The sequence below is a fragment of the Cryptosporidium sp. chipmunk genotype I genome (assembly GCF_004936735.1).
Source record: "Cryptosporidium sp. chipmunk genotype I strain 37763 chromosome Unknown contig_19, whole genome shotgun sequence".
Taxonomy (NCBI): Eukaryota; Apicomplexa; class Conoidasida; order Eucoccidiorida; family Cryptosporidiidae; genus Cryptosporidium; species Cryptosporidium sp. chipmunk genotype I.
Window position 1 is genome coordinate 138,368 of NW_027125589.1, and position 19,351 is coordinate 157,718.

General features: G+C 29.8%; 11 protein-coding genes across 11 annotated transcripts; 6 read left to right on the forward strand and 5 right to left on the reverse strand.

Annotated features, from left to right (window-relative positions):
- Positions 1 to 239: 239 nt before the first annotated feature.
- On the reverse strand, positions 240 to 1,379 carry ELE39_001703 (lipopolysaccharide-induced transcription factor regulating tumor necrosis factor alpha; the record flags this gene model as incomplete). Its single annotated transcript, XM_067344742.1, has 1 exon — positions 240 to 1,379. One exon carries the CDS (start codon positions 1,377 to 1,379, stop codon positions 240 to 242), a length of 1,140 nt encoding a protein of 379 aa, XP_067201918.1.
- Positions 1,380 to 2,667: 1,288 nt separating this feature from the next.
- On the reverse strand, positions 2,668 to 5,907 carry ELE39_001704 (uncharacterized protein; the record flags this gene model as incomplete). Its single annotated transcript, XM_067344743.1, has 1 exon — positions 2,668 to 5,907. One exon carries the CDS (start codon positions 5,905 to 5,907, stop codon positions 2,668 to 2,670), a length of 3,240 nt encoding a protein of 1,079 aa, XP_067201919.1.
- A 338-nt stretch (positions 5,908 to 6,245) lies between these two features.
- Positions 6,246 to 7,238, forward strand: ELE39_001705 (uncharacterized protein; the record flags this gene model as incomplete). Its single annotated transcript, XM_067344744.1, has 1 exon — positions 6,246 to 7,238. The coding sequence occupies one exon, from the start codon at positions 6,246 to 6,248 to the stop codon at positions 7,236 to 7,238; it is 993 nt and encodes a 330-aa protein (XP_067201920.1).
- Positions 7,239 to 7,621: 383 nt separating this feature from the next.
- ELE39_001706 (Mra1 NEP1 like protein) lies at positions 7,622 to 8,394 on the reverse strand (the record flags this gene model as incomplete). Its single annotated transcript, XM_067344745.1, has 2 exons — positions 7,622 to 8,249; positions 8,300 to 8,394. 2 exons carry the CDS (start codon positions 8,392 to 8,394, stop codon positions 7,622 to 7,624), a joined length of 723 nt encoding a protein of 240 aa, XP_067201921.1.
- Positions 8,395 to 8,460: 66 nt separating this feature from the next.
- Positions 8,461 to 9,248, forward strand: ELE39_001707 (Mra1 NEP1 like protein; the record flags this gene model as incomplete). The annotated part of the gene is made up of 2 exons (XM_067344746.1): positions 8,461 to 8,543; positions 8,591 to 9,248. 2 exons carry the CDS (start codon positions 8,461 to 8,463, stop codon positions 9,246 to 9,248), a joined length of 741 nt encoding a protein of 246 aa, XP_067201922.1.
- A 209-nt stretch (positions 9,249 to 9,457) lies between these two features.
- On the forward strand, positions 9,458 to 11,515 carry ELE39_001708 (uncharacterized protein; the record flags this gene model as incomplete). The annotated part of the gene is made up of 1 exon (XM_067344747.1): positions 9,458 to 11,515. The coding sequence occupies one exon, from the start codon at positions 9,458 to 9,460 to the stop codon at positions 11,513 to 11,515; it is 2,058 nt and encodes a 685-aa protein (XP_067201923.1).
- A 105-nt stretch (positions 11,516 to 11,620) lies between these two features.
- Positions 11,621 to 12,352, forward strand: ELE39_001709 (uncharacterized protein; the record flags this gene model as incomplete). Its single annotated transcript, XM_067344748.1, has 1 exon — positions 11,621 to 12,352. The coding sequence occupies one exon, from the start codon at positions 11,621 to 11,623 to the stop codon at positions 12,350 to 12,352; it is 732 nt and encodes a 243-aa protein (XP_067201924.1).
- A 271-nt stretch (positions 12,353 to 12,623) lies between these two features.
- Positions 12,624 to 13,988, forward strand: ELE39_001710 (alpha tubulin; the record flags this gene model as incomplete). The annotated part of the gene is made up of 1 exon (XM_067344749.1): positions 12,624 to 13,988. The coding sequence occupies one exon, from the start codon at positions 12,624 to 12,626 to the stop codon at positions 13,986 to 13,988; it is 1,365 nt and encodes a 454-aa protein (XP_067201925.1).
- Positions 13,989 to 14,071: 83 nt separating this feature from the next.
- Positions 14,072 to 15,506, forward strand: ELE39_001711 (sugar transporter; the record flags this gene model as incomplete). Its single annotated transcript, XM_067344750.1, has 2 exons — positions 14,072 to 15,412; positions 15,489 to 15,506. The coding sequence occupies 2 exons, from the start codon at positions 14,072 to 14,074 to the stop codon at positions 15,504 to 15,506; spliced, it is 1,359 nt and encodes a 452-aa protein (XP_067201926.1).
- A 94-nt stretch (positions 15,507 to 15,600) lies between these two features.
- Positions 15,601 to 16,911, reverse strand: ELE39_001712 (chromosome assembly; the record flags this gene model as incomplete). The annotated part of the gene is made up of 1 exon (XM_067344751.1): positions 15,601 to 16,911. The coding sequence occupies one exon, from the start codon at positions 16,909 to 16,911 to the stop codon at positions 15,601 to 15,603; it is 1,311 nt and encodes a 436-aa protein (XP_067201927.1).
- Positions 16,912 to 17,026: 115 nt separating this feature from the next.
- On the reverse strand, positions 17,027 to 19,075 carry ELE39_001714 (9 transmembrane domain; the record flags this gene model as incomplete). Its single annotated transcript, XM_067344753.1, has 1 exon — positions 17,027 to 19,075. The coding sequence occupies one exon, from the start codon at positions 19,073 to 19,075 to the stop codon at positions 17,027 to 17,029; it is 2,049 nt and encodes a 682-aa protein (XP_067201929.1).
- Between the last annotated feature and the right edge of the window lie 276 nt (positions 19,076 to 19,351).

The window sequence follows — 19,351 nt, forward strand, 5'->3', positions numbered from 1 at the left end:
GATTTTGTTACCATTCCAGATTATCACCTTAATTAACTAATCCGAGTTTCCTAGCGATAAGCAGTTAGACTGATAGCACGGCACCTAGGTAATTATCGTAACTCAATACTTTGATATTATTTTCTTGATGTTCAGAGAGTTATTATTAATCAAGTTTTCTGATTAAAGCCTGCTAAATAAAGTGTTTATTCTGGAATTTAGTATTAAACTATAGAACAAAATTTTTAAAAATTAGTAAATTATTTATCAACGATTTTATCGGCTTCATCCATTGAGCTGGAACTTGACTCTGGTAGTCTGTATGCTTCTTCATGAAACCTTTTCGTTATATCAAACTCTTTAATATCTTGTATATTTGAATTTAAAATTCCTTCATGCCCACTTGATTGTTTATCTGAGTCATCTGAACCTATAGGCTTTGAGAGCTGTTCTGACAATTGATTCATCATTTCAATAAGTGGTATCATAAGTAATAAACTCTTTTGTTTTGGTAGCAGGGCATCTATCATATTGAACTCATCATCAAGCTTTGTAAAGTTCCACATTTGACCAAAATGAGGGTGCCCACGCTTGCCGAATTCTACCAAAGTAGCATTAAAGTCTAAAAGATCCCCGGGTTTTATTTTAGAAATTTGGGTTAATAAATTCTCATTGAATGTGAGCCCGAGATCTGGTATTGGATTGCCAGAATTAGTCACAATTTGCGGTGGGTTCATACCTATATAAATAAAATGTTTTTTCCAAAAACCTTCTTGAACTTTTATTACTCTTCCTGTCCAAGACACAGTTTTGTACTGGTAGCTATCCTCAAACTCTCTAACTGCGCGAATAGGATTTCCCAAATATGATTTAACACCACACGATTCGATGAACATCATCCATGTATTATCTATAGGTGGCCCATGCTCAATATCAGGCAAACCATATATTTTAAGCAATGTTCGAAGCGTAGTAAAAATAATTATCGTTGAAAATATCAGTAATATAGTAATTACATACCTCCTCGTTAAGACTACTGCGCAACTTCCACACTTCAGCGTCATTATTTCAGATTTAATTGAAGGACATTTAATACGTCTGTTCCTAGATATTTTATTTAGACATCTTGGACAGGTATGAACTGAATCCTGAATTAGAGTCCATATCAAAGGTAAAATCGGGCAACTTATCCAACCAATTACTAGAAACAAGGCAACTGAGGCAAAGTAAGTAAACCATGAGCTTTCTAATTCAACTTGTGTAACGATATCTTCCTTACAGAATGGACAAGTACACTCAACCGGAATGTCCTCAAACTTAACATTAGAATTCTCCTCAATCTCTTCACCGTGCTTAACAGGTTCAACCTCGAAATGTATAAGTTTACCTTGAGCAACCATTAATTTACATATGTTTTCAAAAGTTGTCTATGGCGCAATAAATTACGATAAATGTTCAATTGGATAATTAAGCTCCGAGTATAAATGTAAATCAAATAAATCAAATAAATTTGAATACTATAAGTTAGCAACTAGCCTCATTCTTTAGTATCAGTAAAAACACTTTTTTCTTTGATGGCGTCCACCAAATATATTTTTTCTGACTGTGGGTGAACTGCATTTATTACCGAGATTAAGAAGCTAAAATGATAATTTTTCACAAATAATAAAGAATATTTTAATGTTCTTTTTTTGTAAAAAATCAGGTTTAGAAATTCTGAAAAATATGATAAATTACCTTATATTCATTTTTAAAACTATAGCAAGGGAATTATATTTATAACAATCAAAAGTGCCTGGAATCCATCCTTGATTAAAATTGAGAAATTAATTCACTAAGAAACATGTTCCCAATTAACAAAACTTCAATAATATAGGCCAATAAGAGTATAAGACAAAAATTAAGGTAAATCAATGGCCCATAAATTGCAGCAATGGCCTATCCAATTAGAGAATATAGCTTCAAAATTAGTCATTTGGCGATGTTTAGTAAATATAAATCAAACAAAATAGATTTCAGTATCACAATAGTAGAAATGTAGGTATAAACTTGGAAATCAGTATTTCCGGGTTCATTGATAGATAATCTTAAAGAATAAAGAATACACGGTAGTTTTTTTACAGATTTATATGCTGATAAATATTGTGTGAATTCTCTAATCAGCAGGAATAAAGTGTAAAAAAGTGAAAATAATGTTCAATAATCTAACTTTTGAAACAATAGTAGCATTGTTCCAAGCGAAGTCCATGTTACTAATACTATCCAAAATAATACAAATGCTCAAAAATTTTATTTTGGAAGATTTTTAACCTCTCAGACAACTTTAAGCATTTTTAGTTCATAAGAAGTGGGGATAAACCATTTACTTCGTTCTTATATACTTCCCACAGCTTTATATATATTAATTTTAGTCTTTTGGTTCTAAATTTTTTTCTTTTAACTAATTAATAACCTCTCATAAAGAATGTAAAAAGCTGTATTAAATCTACTTCTAACTCCATTTTTCTACAAATTCTCTAAAGTTAACTGACAATTTGTCCTGAGAAGAGTTTTATATTCGAATGAAAAATAATAACTTACCTGATTTGAAGTAATTTGTTTAATTATTAAGTTGGCTGCATTCCTTATCTCCAAATTTTGTATAAATAGAGGCTTCGAAAAAGTAACTAGAATTCATGCAAACAAAGCTTAACTTACCAAAATTAAATAAAGCTGGCCAAGAAGTGAAGCTTGGACTATATTCAATTGTCTCATAAACTCATTCCATTCTTCTTTGACTTCCTTTGGAAAATGCTTCTCAAGGTTTCCAACCATCACTGTATTTTTTAATGTTGAATAAATACAGTGTGTGTATAAATAAAAAAGTTTCCTTATTCTTTCTTGAGATTCAGCCTTTATAAAACGCAACTTTTCAACGTTTAATTTGAAAGAAATGTCTATATTTATTACATGTGGCTCGAGTGAAAACAATATTTTACTAAACTTAGCAACTTCCTTTGCAATAATCTTTTTTTCTTTGTTTTTTATTCTTTCACTTTTAATGAATATTCCTTTTATTGCGTTTGAAATATTTTTAAAGAATGCTTTTGGCCCCTTTGAGTTTATAATAAATGGAAATTCTTTAACGGTGTTCTCAAAACTGCTTATACTACCCAACAGAAAGTCGTATAAGCATTCAGAATTTTTCATATCATTTATATAGGGTACTAAGGAGCTTCTTGCAATACCACTGAATATCAGCATATTTTCTAATAAACTCTTCAAAGTGTAAAGTTTTGAAGATAGATTTTTAAATATTACTTTATTTTTATTTAAGCCCTGGCTCGTCCAAATTTCATCAAACAGTAAGCTAACCTCATAATATATTTTTCTTTCAGTATTATCAATATTGACGAACTGTTTTTGCAATAAACTGAACAGCTCATCAATTTGTATAATTTCAATGACTTTATTAAACAACTTACATCCAAGCAATTCAGTTTCCTTTAGAGATAAGATATTGCTCTTTAAATTACATCTATCATCCTTCCCAAAATCAAAGCGGTAATTTTCGTCTATTAGTTCATTTGTAACAACAGGCTTTAGTGATGTTCTTCCAAGGTTTTTCAAAGTTTTATACAAAAACATAGTAAAAGTGTTAATTACAATTAACTCTTCTCTGTTATTGTAAATTCTAAGTGCAGTTGAAAATAAAATTTTGTTCTTCTGATAATAATTTGAGCCATCATTAATAGTATATCTTCTTTTAATCAATATATTTCTCGAAAACGAAATCAGTTTATTTAATAAAGATATTTTTGAACGCAGCTTATTTACTGTTATTTTTAAATTATTGCCAACAACATCAAATAAATATGGGCCCAAGGAAACTGTAATAGGTGTCAATGGGTAAGATGCATCCTTTAACTCTCCAACTATAGATTTCTTTAAAAAAAAGTATCTATTATTAAAAATAAAACTTATAAGTCTTATTTTAAACTTTTCAAGATTTAAAATATAGTAGTCTGTTAATTGTAATAATTCATTTAATTTAGTATTGATCTCATCCATCTTGATTCTAATTATCTTTACTAATCCCAATATTACTTGAAACTGTGATAAAAATTTAATAAAAGAATTTTTAAAGTAAATTTTTGCATTCACTTTGGATGCAATTACTCTCTCTCTTATTTTTTCAAACAATGAATTCCTTGTAGAAATCAAAATTTTTCTCAAAAACTTTTTTGTTAGTTCATATCTATACTGAAGTGAAACTTGCCTATTTATTTGTAAACCCAAATTATTTTTACAGTAAACATATTTTACAAAAATGTTTGTAAATATGCTTTGATCAAAATACTCATCAATTATCACTCTATGAAGTTTTTTACATTTTTCACCTGGAATATCGTGCTTTTCTTTCAAACTTTGTAGAGTCAAATTAATCAAATTTTTATCTCCATATGTTCCTAATATTATTGCTACTGACATTAAAGAGTTACTTAGTTTTGTCATAGATCCTAGCAGAATTTCGTTTTGTGAGAAATTCATTGAGTCAATAATAATATTATATACTTTAACAGTTTTTTCGATTATATCCACTTCAGCTGGGTGTAACTCTAGTGTATTTGAAATAGATTCCATGAATTTTAGCTCGATATAGTTGTTAATATCCGATTCTTTTTTAGAGTATCGGTTAAAAAAAATATTATCGCTTAGATCCAATTCAGAATTGAGCTTTATTTTTTGTTGGAAATTAAGACCTAATCTAAATTCTTCATAAAGTTTTAGTTTAAATGCCCTCCAAGAAATACTAGGTTTAGGAGGAATGTAATGAGAACTATTAGGGTACTTTTCAATAGCAAAATGATTCCATACGGATAATACAAACTTATTTAATTGAGTAACATGCGAATGAATTTCTTCCAACCACCTAACACCAAGTATTGACTCTCGTGAAATTCCAACTTCTACATATTGGCATTGAATTCGAGAATATAGAGTTAGAAAAATAGAGAAACAGAAAATGCACGAATTGTTAATATCCCTGTCTCCAAAAAAATCTATACATTCATAATTTTCTTTCTCTTCAAGCTGTTTTTCATTCAACTTATTTAGCAGTTCTTTTGGGTGTTTGATTACAGAGTAAAAATTGATATCAGAAAAAATGGATGGCTGTTCTTTAGAATCAGGGGAAATCAATACCAATGAGGCTGCCAAAGAAACTGTTTCAAGTATATATCGTGAATAGCCCCTTGCAAACGAAGCCATTTGTAATGCTTCCCATTGTACATACTTAATATCAGAACTATTTGAATAGAATTTTAATAATTCGTCGTTATTACTTATTGAAGTGCAAATTAGAGCAAGCTCAAACGATATCTTTCTAATTTCAGGAACCAAATTTAAGATAGCGTTATCAATAACCTTCCAAGGAATAACGGAAATAGTTCTATTAATTTGATCGAAATCAGGAATTAGCTTTGAAATCAAATGATTGTTTATTGATATATCAACATTTTCATTGCTCGCTTCAAATATTATATCGGAATTACAATTTGTCACGTGTGTGGGAATTGAATGGATTGTCACACCGTTTGTTGAAAATGGCGCAGAAATGTTGGACTGTGCAGAGAATGATGAAATAAACGACTCCATAAATAATAAGTCGTCATCAATCAAACTTTTGCTCAAATTTTTTAAATTTCCAGCTAAATCGTATGGTTGATCATTATAATTTTCAAGAAGGTTAACATGTTCTCTTATACTTTTTATTGTATTAAGTTCTGTATTTGAAGTAACACTAACTTCAAAGTACTTAACATCAGCATTATTATATAAATTCTTTTCAAATGAATGCTTTACTTTTCTATTTCCTTTGCAATAAATAGCTGCTAAATTTAAATATATTATTAATACCGAAAATATGAGTTTTTTGATTCTAAACATAATAAAATTATATTAATGGAAAATAGAACATAGATGGCGCATTTGGCAAAAGGTTAAGAATTTCAAGAAAAAAAACAGAATTATTAACGAGAGAATTAAAAGTGAAAGCTTAAATCTCATGTGGTTTTCCGCCTAAGATATTCTTGATAATAGTTATTTCCTAATTACTAAACTCTAATTTTTTTTTTCTTTTCTACTAACACTTCCAGTGTGAACTTGTGTGTGCCAACACTTATCCTTTCATTGCTTATAAAATTATATTCTTGAAGTTAGATCATTTTATTTAAATGCTAAGCACATAATTTTTATTATTTCCCTCCTATATTAGCATCTTTACAATGTATTTAAATGTAGGTAGTGAAAGAAAGAATCTAGAATTTAATTTTGAAAATAAGAATTTATCAGAACATGGCTCTTCAATCAAAGATTCAATTAAACTTCAAGATGAAAACAGTCAAGATGAATTTTTTACGGAGAATATTAATATTTCAGATTCGGAAAGTAATATTTCGTCTGAATCCAATTTTTCTGAAAGTCCTAATGATAAACTTGATTTTGTTGAAAAAACAAGAATTTTTCTACCACTCTCAATTGAAATTAAAGATGCAAATGCATTTTTAAAAAAAAATAAAAGCTTTAACACTCCCAAAAATCAAACTGAAGTTTTACTTAAACACAACTCTGATTATTTACCGAATTTTGAGAAAAAAAAAGTAAAAAAGAAAAATATAAATAACATTAAGAAAAAAGTTATTAGCATAGAACTTGAAGGGAAAGAAAAAAAACAAAATAGAAAGCCGTCACTATGTTGCTGCCTACAGACGGGAGCCAACGAAAAAAACATAAATTTTACCGAAAATCAGATTCCTGAATCAGGTGATATTATGGAAGTTAAATCACAAAATACAAGAGTAGATGAACTTTTTAAACAAAAATCTCTAGAAGAAAAACTTGAGAGCGCAAAAAAAAATCATCATAAAATTTACAAAATTTACCCAAAGATAGAATTTGATAAAAAACCTCGCTTAGATGAAACTAAACCGAATATCGTTAATGTTAAAAGCCCAAAAAGCAAAAGTCTCGAAAACATTTACAAAATATTTGAATATAAAATAAATATTGAAATTCCAAAGTTCAATAATTCAATGAACTTGGGGTTTTTGTCAAAAAGGTTTGAAGAAAAAGAAATCAACAAAAACAAACCAATATTAATAAATTTACCAAATTTTAATGAAAAAACAATTTCTGAAATTATATCAGATACTCTTAGCTGGTATGAAATGTATAAATTAAATAAAATAAGAAAACTCGAAGACATGTTAAATGGATAAATTAAGCTATAAATTTAACTTTTAAGTCATATTTATTTGGTAACTCAGTATATATAATAATATTGTCATAATGTATTTTGTTGGAATCTATAAGCAGAAATCACCGCCGCAAAAAGACATTTTTAAAAATAATCAACAATATGAAATTAATCAAGGTAAGTTAAAACTAACAAATAAATGAACTAACTTTTACAATGTTAAAGAATTACATTAATCAAATAGCCAAAAATGGAGTGAATATTGGTAGAGGAATAATCTGGATGGGCATTACAACAACTATTACTCTGTGTGTCCCAGTTTTCTATTATTATGAAAAAGAGTGTCAAATGTATGAAATCCACACAAGAATGCTGCAGGGATAAGGTAGCATATATACTTAAAAATCAATATATACCTAGCAATTCTTCCATTTCACTACAAATTTTTGTGCAGCAAATGTACGAAGGCATACTAATATCGGATAATGATATATAATGAGTAAAGTTCGAGGTAAATTTGCCGCAGCTGTTATTTTTTGCTGAAGCTCCGATAACAAAACTAATACTCTCCGCTCCACTACATATTTTACTTGCAATTTCATCTCTAAAAAACTCTTGGAGACTTACTTTTTTTGCCGTTCTGGAAAGCCCAATAACTACTTTGCTGTTGGAAAGATAATCTTCTATCGAATTATTTAATAAAGAAATGAGAACTGTATTTTCTTCATCTGGAAGCTTCAGTTCACCGTTTGCAGAAGATAGAAATTCAGAAAAAACTTTGCTGAATACCTTAAAAGATCTTGGAACACGAAATTTCGGATTTACCCTAATCAATTTACCATCTAAATTTAAAATCAAAATGTCCGTAAGACAGCCCGACTTACATAATGGGCTATCAAGTAGCATCAACAACGAGTTATGGATTATATCAGGCCGAAATTCATTGCTATCAATTGATCCCACGCCTTCCTCAAGTATTTTTTCTTCTGTTAGGAGCTCCTTTTTTCCACTTTTTTTATTTACAAACAATGAGCTATTTCACCAGAAAGTCAATAAATTCCTACAACAAATCTAATAACTTACGCATCTATTAAAATAATATTTGTCCTAATACTCGCCAACTTAGAACTCGATGATGGCTGCTTTCTAACTTTGTTACGCTTTATTAGCAAGTCCATTTAAATTATGAAAAAAACTAATAAAATTATTTATCCGTTAGAAGCGCCCTCCAGTTTTGTTAAAAAATGAATTCAAATGTAATTTACGTTCCGAAGGACCTTTCCGAATGGAAAGATAAAGAAGGAGTGTTTATTTTACTAGATCGAGCGTAAGTTATTTCAATATTGTTTTTAAGTAATGATTTGATTTTGTTAGATGTCTGGAACTATACGAAAAAAAAGATAAATCTCTCGAGCTACTAAATGGCATTGACCATCCAAAAAAAAAAATAGAGGAATACTGTTTGTCGCATTTATCTGGGACATTTTCGAAGGAAGAAATGATTTTGAATATTAGACCAGATATATTACATCAATGTTTGCTTTCACTATTGGATTCTCCACTGAATAAGAGTGGGAGATTATTGGTATACATTCGCACTATGAGTAATGTATTAATTGAAGTAAACCCACAGCTTTCTGTTCCAAGAAGTTTTAGAGAATTTTCCTCATTAATGGTAAACTTATTAGTTAAGCGTAAAGTTACAGCGGTTAATGGAAATACTACTTTGATGAGAGTCGTAAAGAATGATATTGAAAAAATTCTGCCTGTAGGAGGAAAAAAATATGGACTTTCAGTTAATGGTGCACAGAAGAGTATTAGATCTCTATTAAATGAAGTATATTTGAGTGAAGACTCCAATATGCGCAAAAGTCCAATAACATTTGTGATTGGTGCTGTCGCATATGGAGATCCAATACAGAGTTGTAACTTTATAGAAGAAATAATTAGTATCAGTTCATACCCATTATCTGCAGCACTTTGTTGTTCGAAAATTTGCAATGAATTCGAATATTTATGGAAAATTTGCTAGCCGCACTTGATAACTTAGGTAGATAACCAAACTTCTCTAATGAATATTAACTGCGGATTTATTAATTCGAGTTTTAATTTCAACTAAATTAGCTAATAGAATTTTCTTAACTTTTTTTCGATTTAATGAAATGCGGTACATTGTGGGTAATTGCAATTTTTTAATTATTGACAGAACTTGAAACGATGATAAATAGTTAATTAGAGAGGATGAATAAAGAATCATATTTAGACTCACATATAGATTCCTTTAATTTAAAAGTCTTAAGCCCTCACTTCAAAAAACTTAAAGCTTTTAATGACTTGCAAAATCAAGAAAAAAAAGTATATCACATTATTTCCAGATTTTTAAATAATAGTGAAGTTGTTTATCCATTATCTCAGCTGACTGAGTTTTTTGAAAATTACAATTCAGAAGAATTATCATGGAAGAAATGCTTCATGGTGCTCTGCCTTTTTCTTGACCATCAAACAATCAGAAGCTTTGCTAGACAAAGTGAGCTTAAACAACTGCGTAATAGCTGTTTTCTTGATTTTTTGTCTAAAAAAGTCGAACAGGAACTCTTAAAAACTACAAATTATGAAGAAGAAAACTTTCAATTAAACATTAAAAGATTATATAATACCATGGAAGATAAAGAAAATTTGTACTCAAAAAAAAAGACAAAAAGAGATGATCAATTTGAAGAATTCTTATTTGAAAATCATTATGAATTGCTCCGTATATATTTACTAAACAAGCTTGAAAATATCAAAAATTTATATAAAAAAACATTCAAAAACATTTCCAATGAAACCGAAATATCCGATGATGCTATAATGATGGAAAAATCATTTTATGATTTAATTGGGCTTAAATATACACATTACACAACTTCATTTTTTAACAATTCATCTTTGAGAGTTAGAAAAATCATATTTTATAAAAACTTAAGTGATAATATTGAAATTTTTGATAATATTAATCTTTGGTGCATTCAGAGAATTAACAAGAGAGAATCTATTTCAAATGAAATTAACTTTAATATCAACGGCAATAATTTAAGATCAATTTTGAACCTTTCTTCAGATTCCCCTGATACAGAAATAACTAAAAGATGCGATATTTTGCTTAAGTGGTTATTTCTTCCTAATGAAGATATTTCAAATTCTGAAAAAGTCTTCAAGTCATATAATAGACTTAAAGAAGCAAGAATAAAATGGGAATCTGAAAATAGTGCTAATAATAATGATTGCATTGGCCTAAATACAAGAGATAGTCATTTGTTTACAGCGAAATCCAATTATCAGAAATTAATAATTGAATTCGTGTTAGATAGGCATAATGAACAACAATCCAAGCGCTATAATCCTTTTTGGACATTAGGAATAGATCCAAGAAAGTTTAAAATTGACCAACTATCATCTATTAAAAAAAAACTATTATTATTTACTCATCCTGACAAAATTTTAGAGAATAAAATGAAAGGAAAGGCAAATGAAGCCTATATTATAATTCGAGAATCATTAGAGCTCATAATCAATCTATTTAAAACAAATACCAACATAATTGAGTCTTTCCCTAAGGGGCCTGAATTATCATGTGATTTTAATACATATTTTGAAAAATATTTACATACACAAAATAAACCAACAGAAATAATTGAAATAAATGCATCAATAATAGAAGTAAATAGTAAAGAAACAATTAAGCTTCCTCCAGGTATTAGAGTGTACACAAAGTTGAGTAAATTAACTACAAATGCGAAATTCAAAGTTCACTTGACATTACCATTCATAGGATCAAATACTATGGTTGAATATAACCAACTGATGGGATATGTCTTCAATACGTATTTTGTAGAAATGAACGATGGATCGGATAAGAAAGATATCGTAATTAAGCTATCCGGAGATTGTGTTTATTTCGAAATTTCGGATTTACTATTTTTAGGCTATCCCGGTGTTACAGAATTATCGTATTACATTGGTGTCCAAGTAGCTTATGACGGTTCATTTTCAAAGATAATATGGAAAAGAGTTAAGACTAAGCTACCTAATGAATGTGAGATAATTAAAGGATTCTCAAAGAGTGGAATTAAAAAGTATTTGGAACTATATTGTAGAACCTGGGGTAACGAAAGAAAATGTGTGCAAAACATATTCTCAGCGGCTAAACTTTGGAATATAATCGATAATACACCACGCAAAGCTGAACTCGTAAAGGTGTTAATTGCACTAATGGAGAACTCATATAAAATATCGCTACTTTATTTGCATAATTTATAGGATTTAATTATTTTTATTATTCATTTACGTTATTGGCTTTACGTTCATTTTTAGATCCGCAAATTAATTATTGCAATAATAATTTTTTTAAAAAACAAAAATTAAATGAATAGAATATCACTTAATTTTTTATTAATTATTTATATTTTCTTTTCATCTATACTTAAAAAAAATTTTGTATTGAATACACAGATATCAAGAAACTTAAATGCTGCAAAGTTGAACATTTTAGAAAGAATATTAATTGGGCAAGGGCTTCAATTGCCGGTTGCTTCATCTTGGCAGCTACTTCTTATTTTATTATCAGATAATAACTCCAGTTTATCTATAGCTCAGGATATTAACGAATTTTTCAAAACCAAAGGCAAAATTGAGAAGGACCTTGCAAAATCATTCGAATTTTATTTTCATCCTGCAATGAATATATCATCAAGTGTATTGGTCCATCCAAAATCTGAGTTTCTAGACTTTGTATTTAAATTCATTGATACTATTAATTTTATGGGAAGTTCCAAACACAAAAACATTACTTTACTTATAAATGACAGAAGAAACTTGGTCGCATGCAGATCAATGCTTAAAAAGATGTTGAAAGATGGATTTGTGCTTGGAAATTCTGATTATGAAACCACAGCACAAAACCGGCTTGAAACAACCAAAAATTTAGGAAAAACCGCACAAAAAAATTTAGAATATTCGATTGACCACTTTTGCAAATCATACTTAATAATGATGGTCGAATTATTTGAAAAAATAGCAAATATGAAGAAAAACTCAATCAAGAATCTACATTCTAAAGCATTGCTATATAACAAGATCTGTAAATTATTAGACTAAATAAAACTGAGTAGCATATTTATTTATATCAAATTTTCTACTGCTTTTTCTTTCTTTTTCGGTTACTTGAACGAATTCCCGCCTTATCCCACGTTTGGTTCGACCCGCAAATTAGAGTGGACAGCCCCCACAAATAAAATGTTAAGCATGCCTGTGAAAGAAAAACTGTCGTCAAAATCGTCTTTGTTCTCTGAAGTTTAACCTCCTCATTGGTTTCTTCTCAGGACAATCTTAATTATACAACACTTTGTACTGAAGTTATCCATTAGTCATGCGTGAAGTTATTTCAATACATGTAGGGCAGGCAGGAATACAAATTGGCAATGCTTGTTGGGAGTTGTTTTGTCTAGAACATGGAATAAATCCAGATGGAACAATGCCTATGTCTGAACAAAATATGGGAATTTCTGATGATGCATTCAATACATTTTTCAGTGAGACTGGTGCTGGGAAGCATGTCCCCAGAGCAGTTTTCGTAGATTTGGAACCTACTGTTGTTGACGAAATTCGTAGTGGAACGTACAGACAGCTGTTTCATCCAGAACAGCTCATTAATGGGAAGGAAGACGCGGCTAATAATTTTGCAAGAGGCCATTATACAGTGGGGAAAGAGATATTGGAAGTCTGTTTGGATCGAATTCGTAAGCTTGCAGATAATTGTACAGGATTGCAAGGTTTTCTTATGTTTAATGCAGTTGGAGGTGGAACAGGAGCTGGCCTTGGAACATTGTTGCTTGAAAGACTCTCTGTTGACTATGGAAAAAAATCTAAATTGAACTTCTGTACATGGCCATCTCCACAATTAAGCACTGCAGTTGTGGAGCCGTATAATGCTGTTCTTTCCACTCACTCACTCCTTGAACATGCAGATGTTGCTGTTATGCTAGACAATGAAGCAATTTATGATATCTGTAGACGAAATTTGAACATTGAGCAGCCTGCATATACAAATCTGAATAGACTAATTGCGCAAGTAATCTCTTCCTTGACTGCATCCCTGCGCTTCGATGGTGCATTGAATGTTGATATAACCGAATTTCAAACCAATTTAGTTCCTTATCCAAGAATCCACTTTATGCTTTCATCTTATGCTCCAATCATTTCTGCTGAGAAGGCATTTCATGAACAACTTAGTGTTGCTGAGATTACTAATGCAGTGTTTGAACCTCAAAATCAAATGGCCAAGTGTGACCCTAGACATGGCAAGTATATGGCATGCTGCCTGATGTACAGGGGTGACGTTGTCCCAAAAGATACAAATGCGGCAGTTGCAACAATTAAAACTAAAAGAACTATTCAGTTTGTTGATTGGTGTCCAACGGGTTTCAAATGTGGAATTAATTACCAACCGCCAACTGTTGTTCCTGGTGGAGATCTCGCAAAGGTCATGCGTGCATGTTGTATGATTTCAAATTCAACCGCAATAGCTGAGGTTTTCAATAGGATGGACCACAAATTTGATTTAATGTATTCGAAGAGGGCATTCGTGCACTGGTATGTCGGCGAAGGAATGGAAGAGGGTGAATTTAGCGAGGCAAGAGAAGATTTAGCTGCATTGGAAAAGGACTATGAAGAGGTAGGAATTGAAATTGCGGATGGAGAAGATGAAGAAGTGCACTACGAAGGAGATTTTTAACCATTCTTGTCCAGTGTATTACTCTAGATTTAGGAAGGTTAGTGAGCCGCTCGGCGGGCTTGCGTAGATTAGTATCTTAATCTATGGAATTTTCCCTATTTAGTTATAGCCAAAAGCGGATCCTTGCTGCCGGTGTGTTGTCTTTATTATCCGGATATGTGCTTGCTGTGACGAACATATCGAGGAGCGTTTTGGTTGATTATTTGTTTTCCTCGTGGATGAGCTGGTGTCTGCATATCCGTGGCTGTCAAATTACCGGTAATTCTGTAGATTCTGAGAGTTTTCTCATGATTCTCGTCAATTCTTCGATCCTAACTGGTGCTTCTATAGGCTCTATTATTTCTGTTTTTGTGGAAAGGTATTTTGGTAAGGTTAAAGGTATCCTATTTGCATATTTTTTGTTTGGAATTGGTTCTATATCTTGTTTGAGCAAGGATATTGTGATTTTTTCCATAGGAAGGATTCTATGTGGTTCTGGGGTCGGATTTTCATGCAATTTAGTCCCGTCTTATATTTTTGAGCTTACTAACAAACAAAATCAAACTTTATTTTCGACTTTACATAATGTATTATTTTGTTGTGGAATATTGTTTAGCTATCTCCTTTCAATTGGAGCTACGTACATAGCTGATTATATTGTCAAATTTAGGAAATCCATTAACAGTATCAGTGAGGCCAATGAAATTGTAGCCACCATTTTTCTTAATGAATCCGTGAGTCTAATGGTTCAGAACAATTTGGGAAAATTTAAAAAAGCTGACATTGAGTTTTTAATTAATGATCCTTCATACTCTAATTTGTCTATTAGAATCTTGTTTATAATCCCTATGATATTTTCCTTTATTTTTTCTTTAATCTGGATTTTAAAGTTAAATGGTGATACTCCATCTCGCTATATAAAATTAAATGACATCCGTGCTGCAGAAGAAACTACCAGGCAAATATATGGAGTATTCGATACAACAAGAATCATCAGTCAACTAAGGGAAGAAAACGAAAGAGAAAATATATCAATTTTTAAACTTTTGAAAGCTATTTCTAAATCATCGATGCGGAATGCATTTATTTTTATTCCAATAATAATATGTACTGAAGTTTTTACTGGATATATCCCATTGATTATGAACAGCAAGGTGATAATGTCACATTTTGGTATCATTGACCGAGTATCATCAAATTATATAGTATTAACTGGTTGTTTTTTAGTAAACTTTACTTTATCTGGTGTTTTCTTTGAAGTATATATAGGAAGCAAAAAGCTCTATATTTTGGGATTAATTTTAGTGATATTTTCATATATTCCAATTTGCTCATTATTATTCTTTTCAGATAACATAAGTGCAATGAGTCAGCCTTTTATTATTTCATTGGTTTTTGTATTTGCATCATTCGGGCTAGGTATAGTCCCCACTACATGGAAACTTGTATCTACTTACATGACAAAACAGTTTTATTTTTCAATTACGCCTTATATGTCTGCACTTTTCTGGATTACCGCAGTGTTTTCAACTATATTAACTGAACTACTCCCAATACTTGTATTTATATTTATCAATTCATGCTTTACTTTCTTCGTGTTAATTTCATTTTCGATAATCAACTATCAGAATTCTTAAAGAGTTGTATTTTTCTGGTTCTTAAGCATTGAAAATACTCTAGTAAAAATTTGCACTCTCTTTTGGCTAATTATTTTTGTAAAGGATGCTAATTGTGCATAGTTTTGTCCATTAACCATGGTTAGCAATGAATTAATCAAATTTTGCTCCTTCTCTTGTTCTTCAATACGCTTTTCAACGTCTAGAAGGCCAAATAAGTTGTTTTCATTTATCTTAATTGGTATTCGAGTACTAAAATTGTATTTGGTTGAGCCTCTGTATGTTACTGCTAAATCTTCACTCATCTTTGAATTAAAGGAAATGAGCTCGGAATTGTATTTTAAAATATTGAATATGTCCTTACGCCTTGAAGAAGTTATTTTTTCTAGAGTTCCATGCAGAAATTCAACACCAAGAAACAAATATTTATTCTTTAATAAATAATATTTGCCTGAATAACTCGTAGTAACCTCTTGGTTTTTATTGAATAGAATAGTATTTTTATCCGTTAACTCTTTATTTTCATCTTTTAATTGTTTTATTTGTAAATTTAAGAAGTTTATTTTTAAATCTTTTTCTTCAAGTACCAAGACCGCTTCCTTAGCTTCATTATCCATTGACTTAATCTTTTCATATAAATTTTTCTCACGAATTTGTTTAGATTCGACATCACGTTCTAAAAACATGATTCTCCTTCTTAAATCTCGAATAATTAGCTCGTATTGCTTTTGTATAATATTCAGTTGAGAGAGATAAATTGACTTTCCTTTTTCATCATTCTCCCTAATGAATTTGCAGACTTCCTGTGAAATCTTGCTTTCTTTCCGGTTAATAGTATTAGTCAATTCTTCTAATGAAACTTTTATATTTTCTTTATGCTCAAAAAATAAATTGACTAACGACTCATATAAACTATTCAAATCGCTGTTCTTAGCGGTATTTGAGAGTAATTTCTCAATTATTTCCGTTGAATTTATTTTTATTGCTTCATTACTAGCCTCAATATTTCTTTTAATATTGATATTTATGCACTTCTCATTTTTTTCACTCAAGTCCAATATTTTTCTTTCAATTAAATCAGCAATTTTACTAAAAGATGCGTGGTTTTCTCTAGCAATCTCTTTCTTAATATTATTAATTAATGATAGTTCACTAGATGTTGAAATTATACCGCAAATTTCTTCATTTCTTTGTTTTCTTTCTAATAATGTCCTGACCTTAGCTGCTTTTTCTGTGATTTCAAACAAAGCACTACTAAATGGGATAGTTTGAGCATCATATTTAGAAACAGAACTATTATTATCCGTATTTTCCTTTTGAAAAATCATTTTGTTTTAAATGTGCTGGTCCACAAATGACATTAGATCATTAATATTATGTCACGTCGATCATTGGAATTTTACCGCCACATTTGATCTTAAAACTAAAGATTTTTAGCGCGAACTACAACAAAGATAGTAGTAGCTCTAATGAATCTTCAATCCCCTTATATAATCTAATAACTTCCTGCTCAAAAACTGGATGAATATATGGAGAATTTAATAGCCCGACTTCGCACGCAAAATATATACGGTTTTTTACTTCAGCTGATAGATTAATGTATTGATTCAATGTCTGAGCGTTCCATTCGCTTTTTAACCCATTAATAATTAAATTTTTCGCAATAAATCTATGATAACAATAAATATATAGATAGCATAGATCAATAGCATAAAGTGCCATTTCCTGCATAAGAAAAATTAGCTGAGGTATTATTTCACTTTCTTTCGAGTTTAGAAATATGTTATCAGTGCAATTCGTTAGATTTCGTTCAGCTTTTTTGCAATAGTTCTTAAATTTGTCAATTAGCAAGCAAAAAATTTCACTTCTGTGTTGCATAATTGAATTTTTCATATCCCATCCTGAAATTTTTTTACCGTTTTTAATTTTAGGGTTATTTAAATTATCCGAAAACAAAATGTTGCTATACCACCACTCATTTATGCTTTTTGGAATGTGATTGTTTTTTTCTAATTGATTTTTTAGTGAATGAATATGCAAAAACCAGTCATCAATGTTTATTTGAGAAAATGAAATCCGTCTGTTTAAACCGATAGATTGAACAACGAACTTAAAATCGCCATTGTTTATCGTTGCGACCTTTGTATGAATAGATGAATCAAGCAAAAGCACTGTTGAAAATATATTATCTAACTGTTTTTGTAATTTATCTAGAACAGAAAATAATTTATATTCGTACACAAGCCATTCTTCAAAAACAAAATTCGAATTAATTGGAACTCTTTTAGTCAAAATATTTATCAAAACTTTAATCTTTCGTAAATTAAGAAGAAATAATACTGGGAGAATTGTAAATATGACAAATATTGAATAAAAGGAATAAATCGCTTTTATACATATTTTTTGTATAATATTTATCTTGCGTCCAGTAAAAATGAATTTTTTCTGGAGATTAGTAATAAATCTAATATAATTATCGCTAGGAACAACGCTTTCATGTAAATTGCTATCATTTATTATCCTGTCACTTTTAACGAATATCCCGTTAATATCTATCGATGGAAAGTTTCTAATATTAGCTGACTGTAGTTCAATACAATACCAATAAAATGAGACTACAATGAATGAAGTGAAATAAATACAAAATATATGAATGAACGAGTTTAATTCATTTCTCAATTTGAAACCCATTCTTAACGAATAAAACTTATTTATAAGATTGAAAAAATTTGAAATTCCGGGAATATTTATTCCAAAGTAATAAATAGGTAATGTTATCAATAAGGTTAGTATCGTGAAAACAAGTGAATTCTTGATGTTCCCTGAGCAACCATTAAAAATAAAATAATCAGTTATTTCAAAGAATTGCAGTAATAAGTTATTGTGTTCTTTTATATTAAACTTTATTATCATTGGCCTTAAAGATATTTGAGATGACAGCAAGAAGATATTTTGATTCTTTCCAAAAAAACGAATAAATGATAATCCGCCAGCGACGAAAAAAAATGTCGACAAAAAAATAGGAAGTTCTAATAAAAACATTGTAAAAATATTCCAAAACATAAAGATTGAATACGTTGCAGAAAAGAAATGTAACGATAGCCATATCCATCGTGATGTAAAAATCAATTCCCAAAGAACATATCTTGGAAAAGTAATTACCAAATCATTAAACAATGTTAAGGATGCCGTTAAGTAATGTTCGATCGTAATACTCATCACTCTACTAAATAGTAACAAGAAAAAAACAATCTGGCATACTATATTTGAAAATAGTGATGCGGATACTGTAGTTATAATCCCGTTATGAAACTTAGAATATAAGAATAAAATGCCAATTAAAGATAATATAGAACTCGTTGTGCACCATAGAATAAGAGGTTTAATGGTTGAGAGCAATGCCAAATATTTTAGCTGGTTATTGAATGTAGAATTTGTGTGCTTATTCTCGATGGTGTTACTACAATTCGTCTCATGAGCATATAATTTCATTTTTTTATCAAGAAAAAATTATTTAAAAAAAAATATATTCCGCGGGGCATTGTTTTAATGTTTCTTAAAATGAACAAAAACGCAAATAACGAATAATTGCGAATGCTTAAAAGTTAATTGTGAAAAAATAATTACATTAAAGTCAATTAAATTACTTCTTAAATTTGGAATATTATTTACGACAATTATAACATTTTTTAAATCCATAGTCAATTATTGGAATGTAGATCTCAAAAAATTTACTAATTAATTTAATTTAAACCTAGCTTCGAGCAA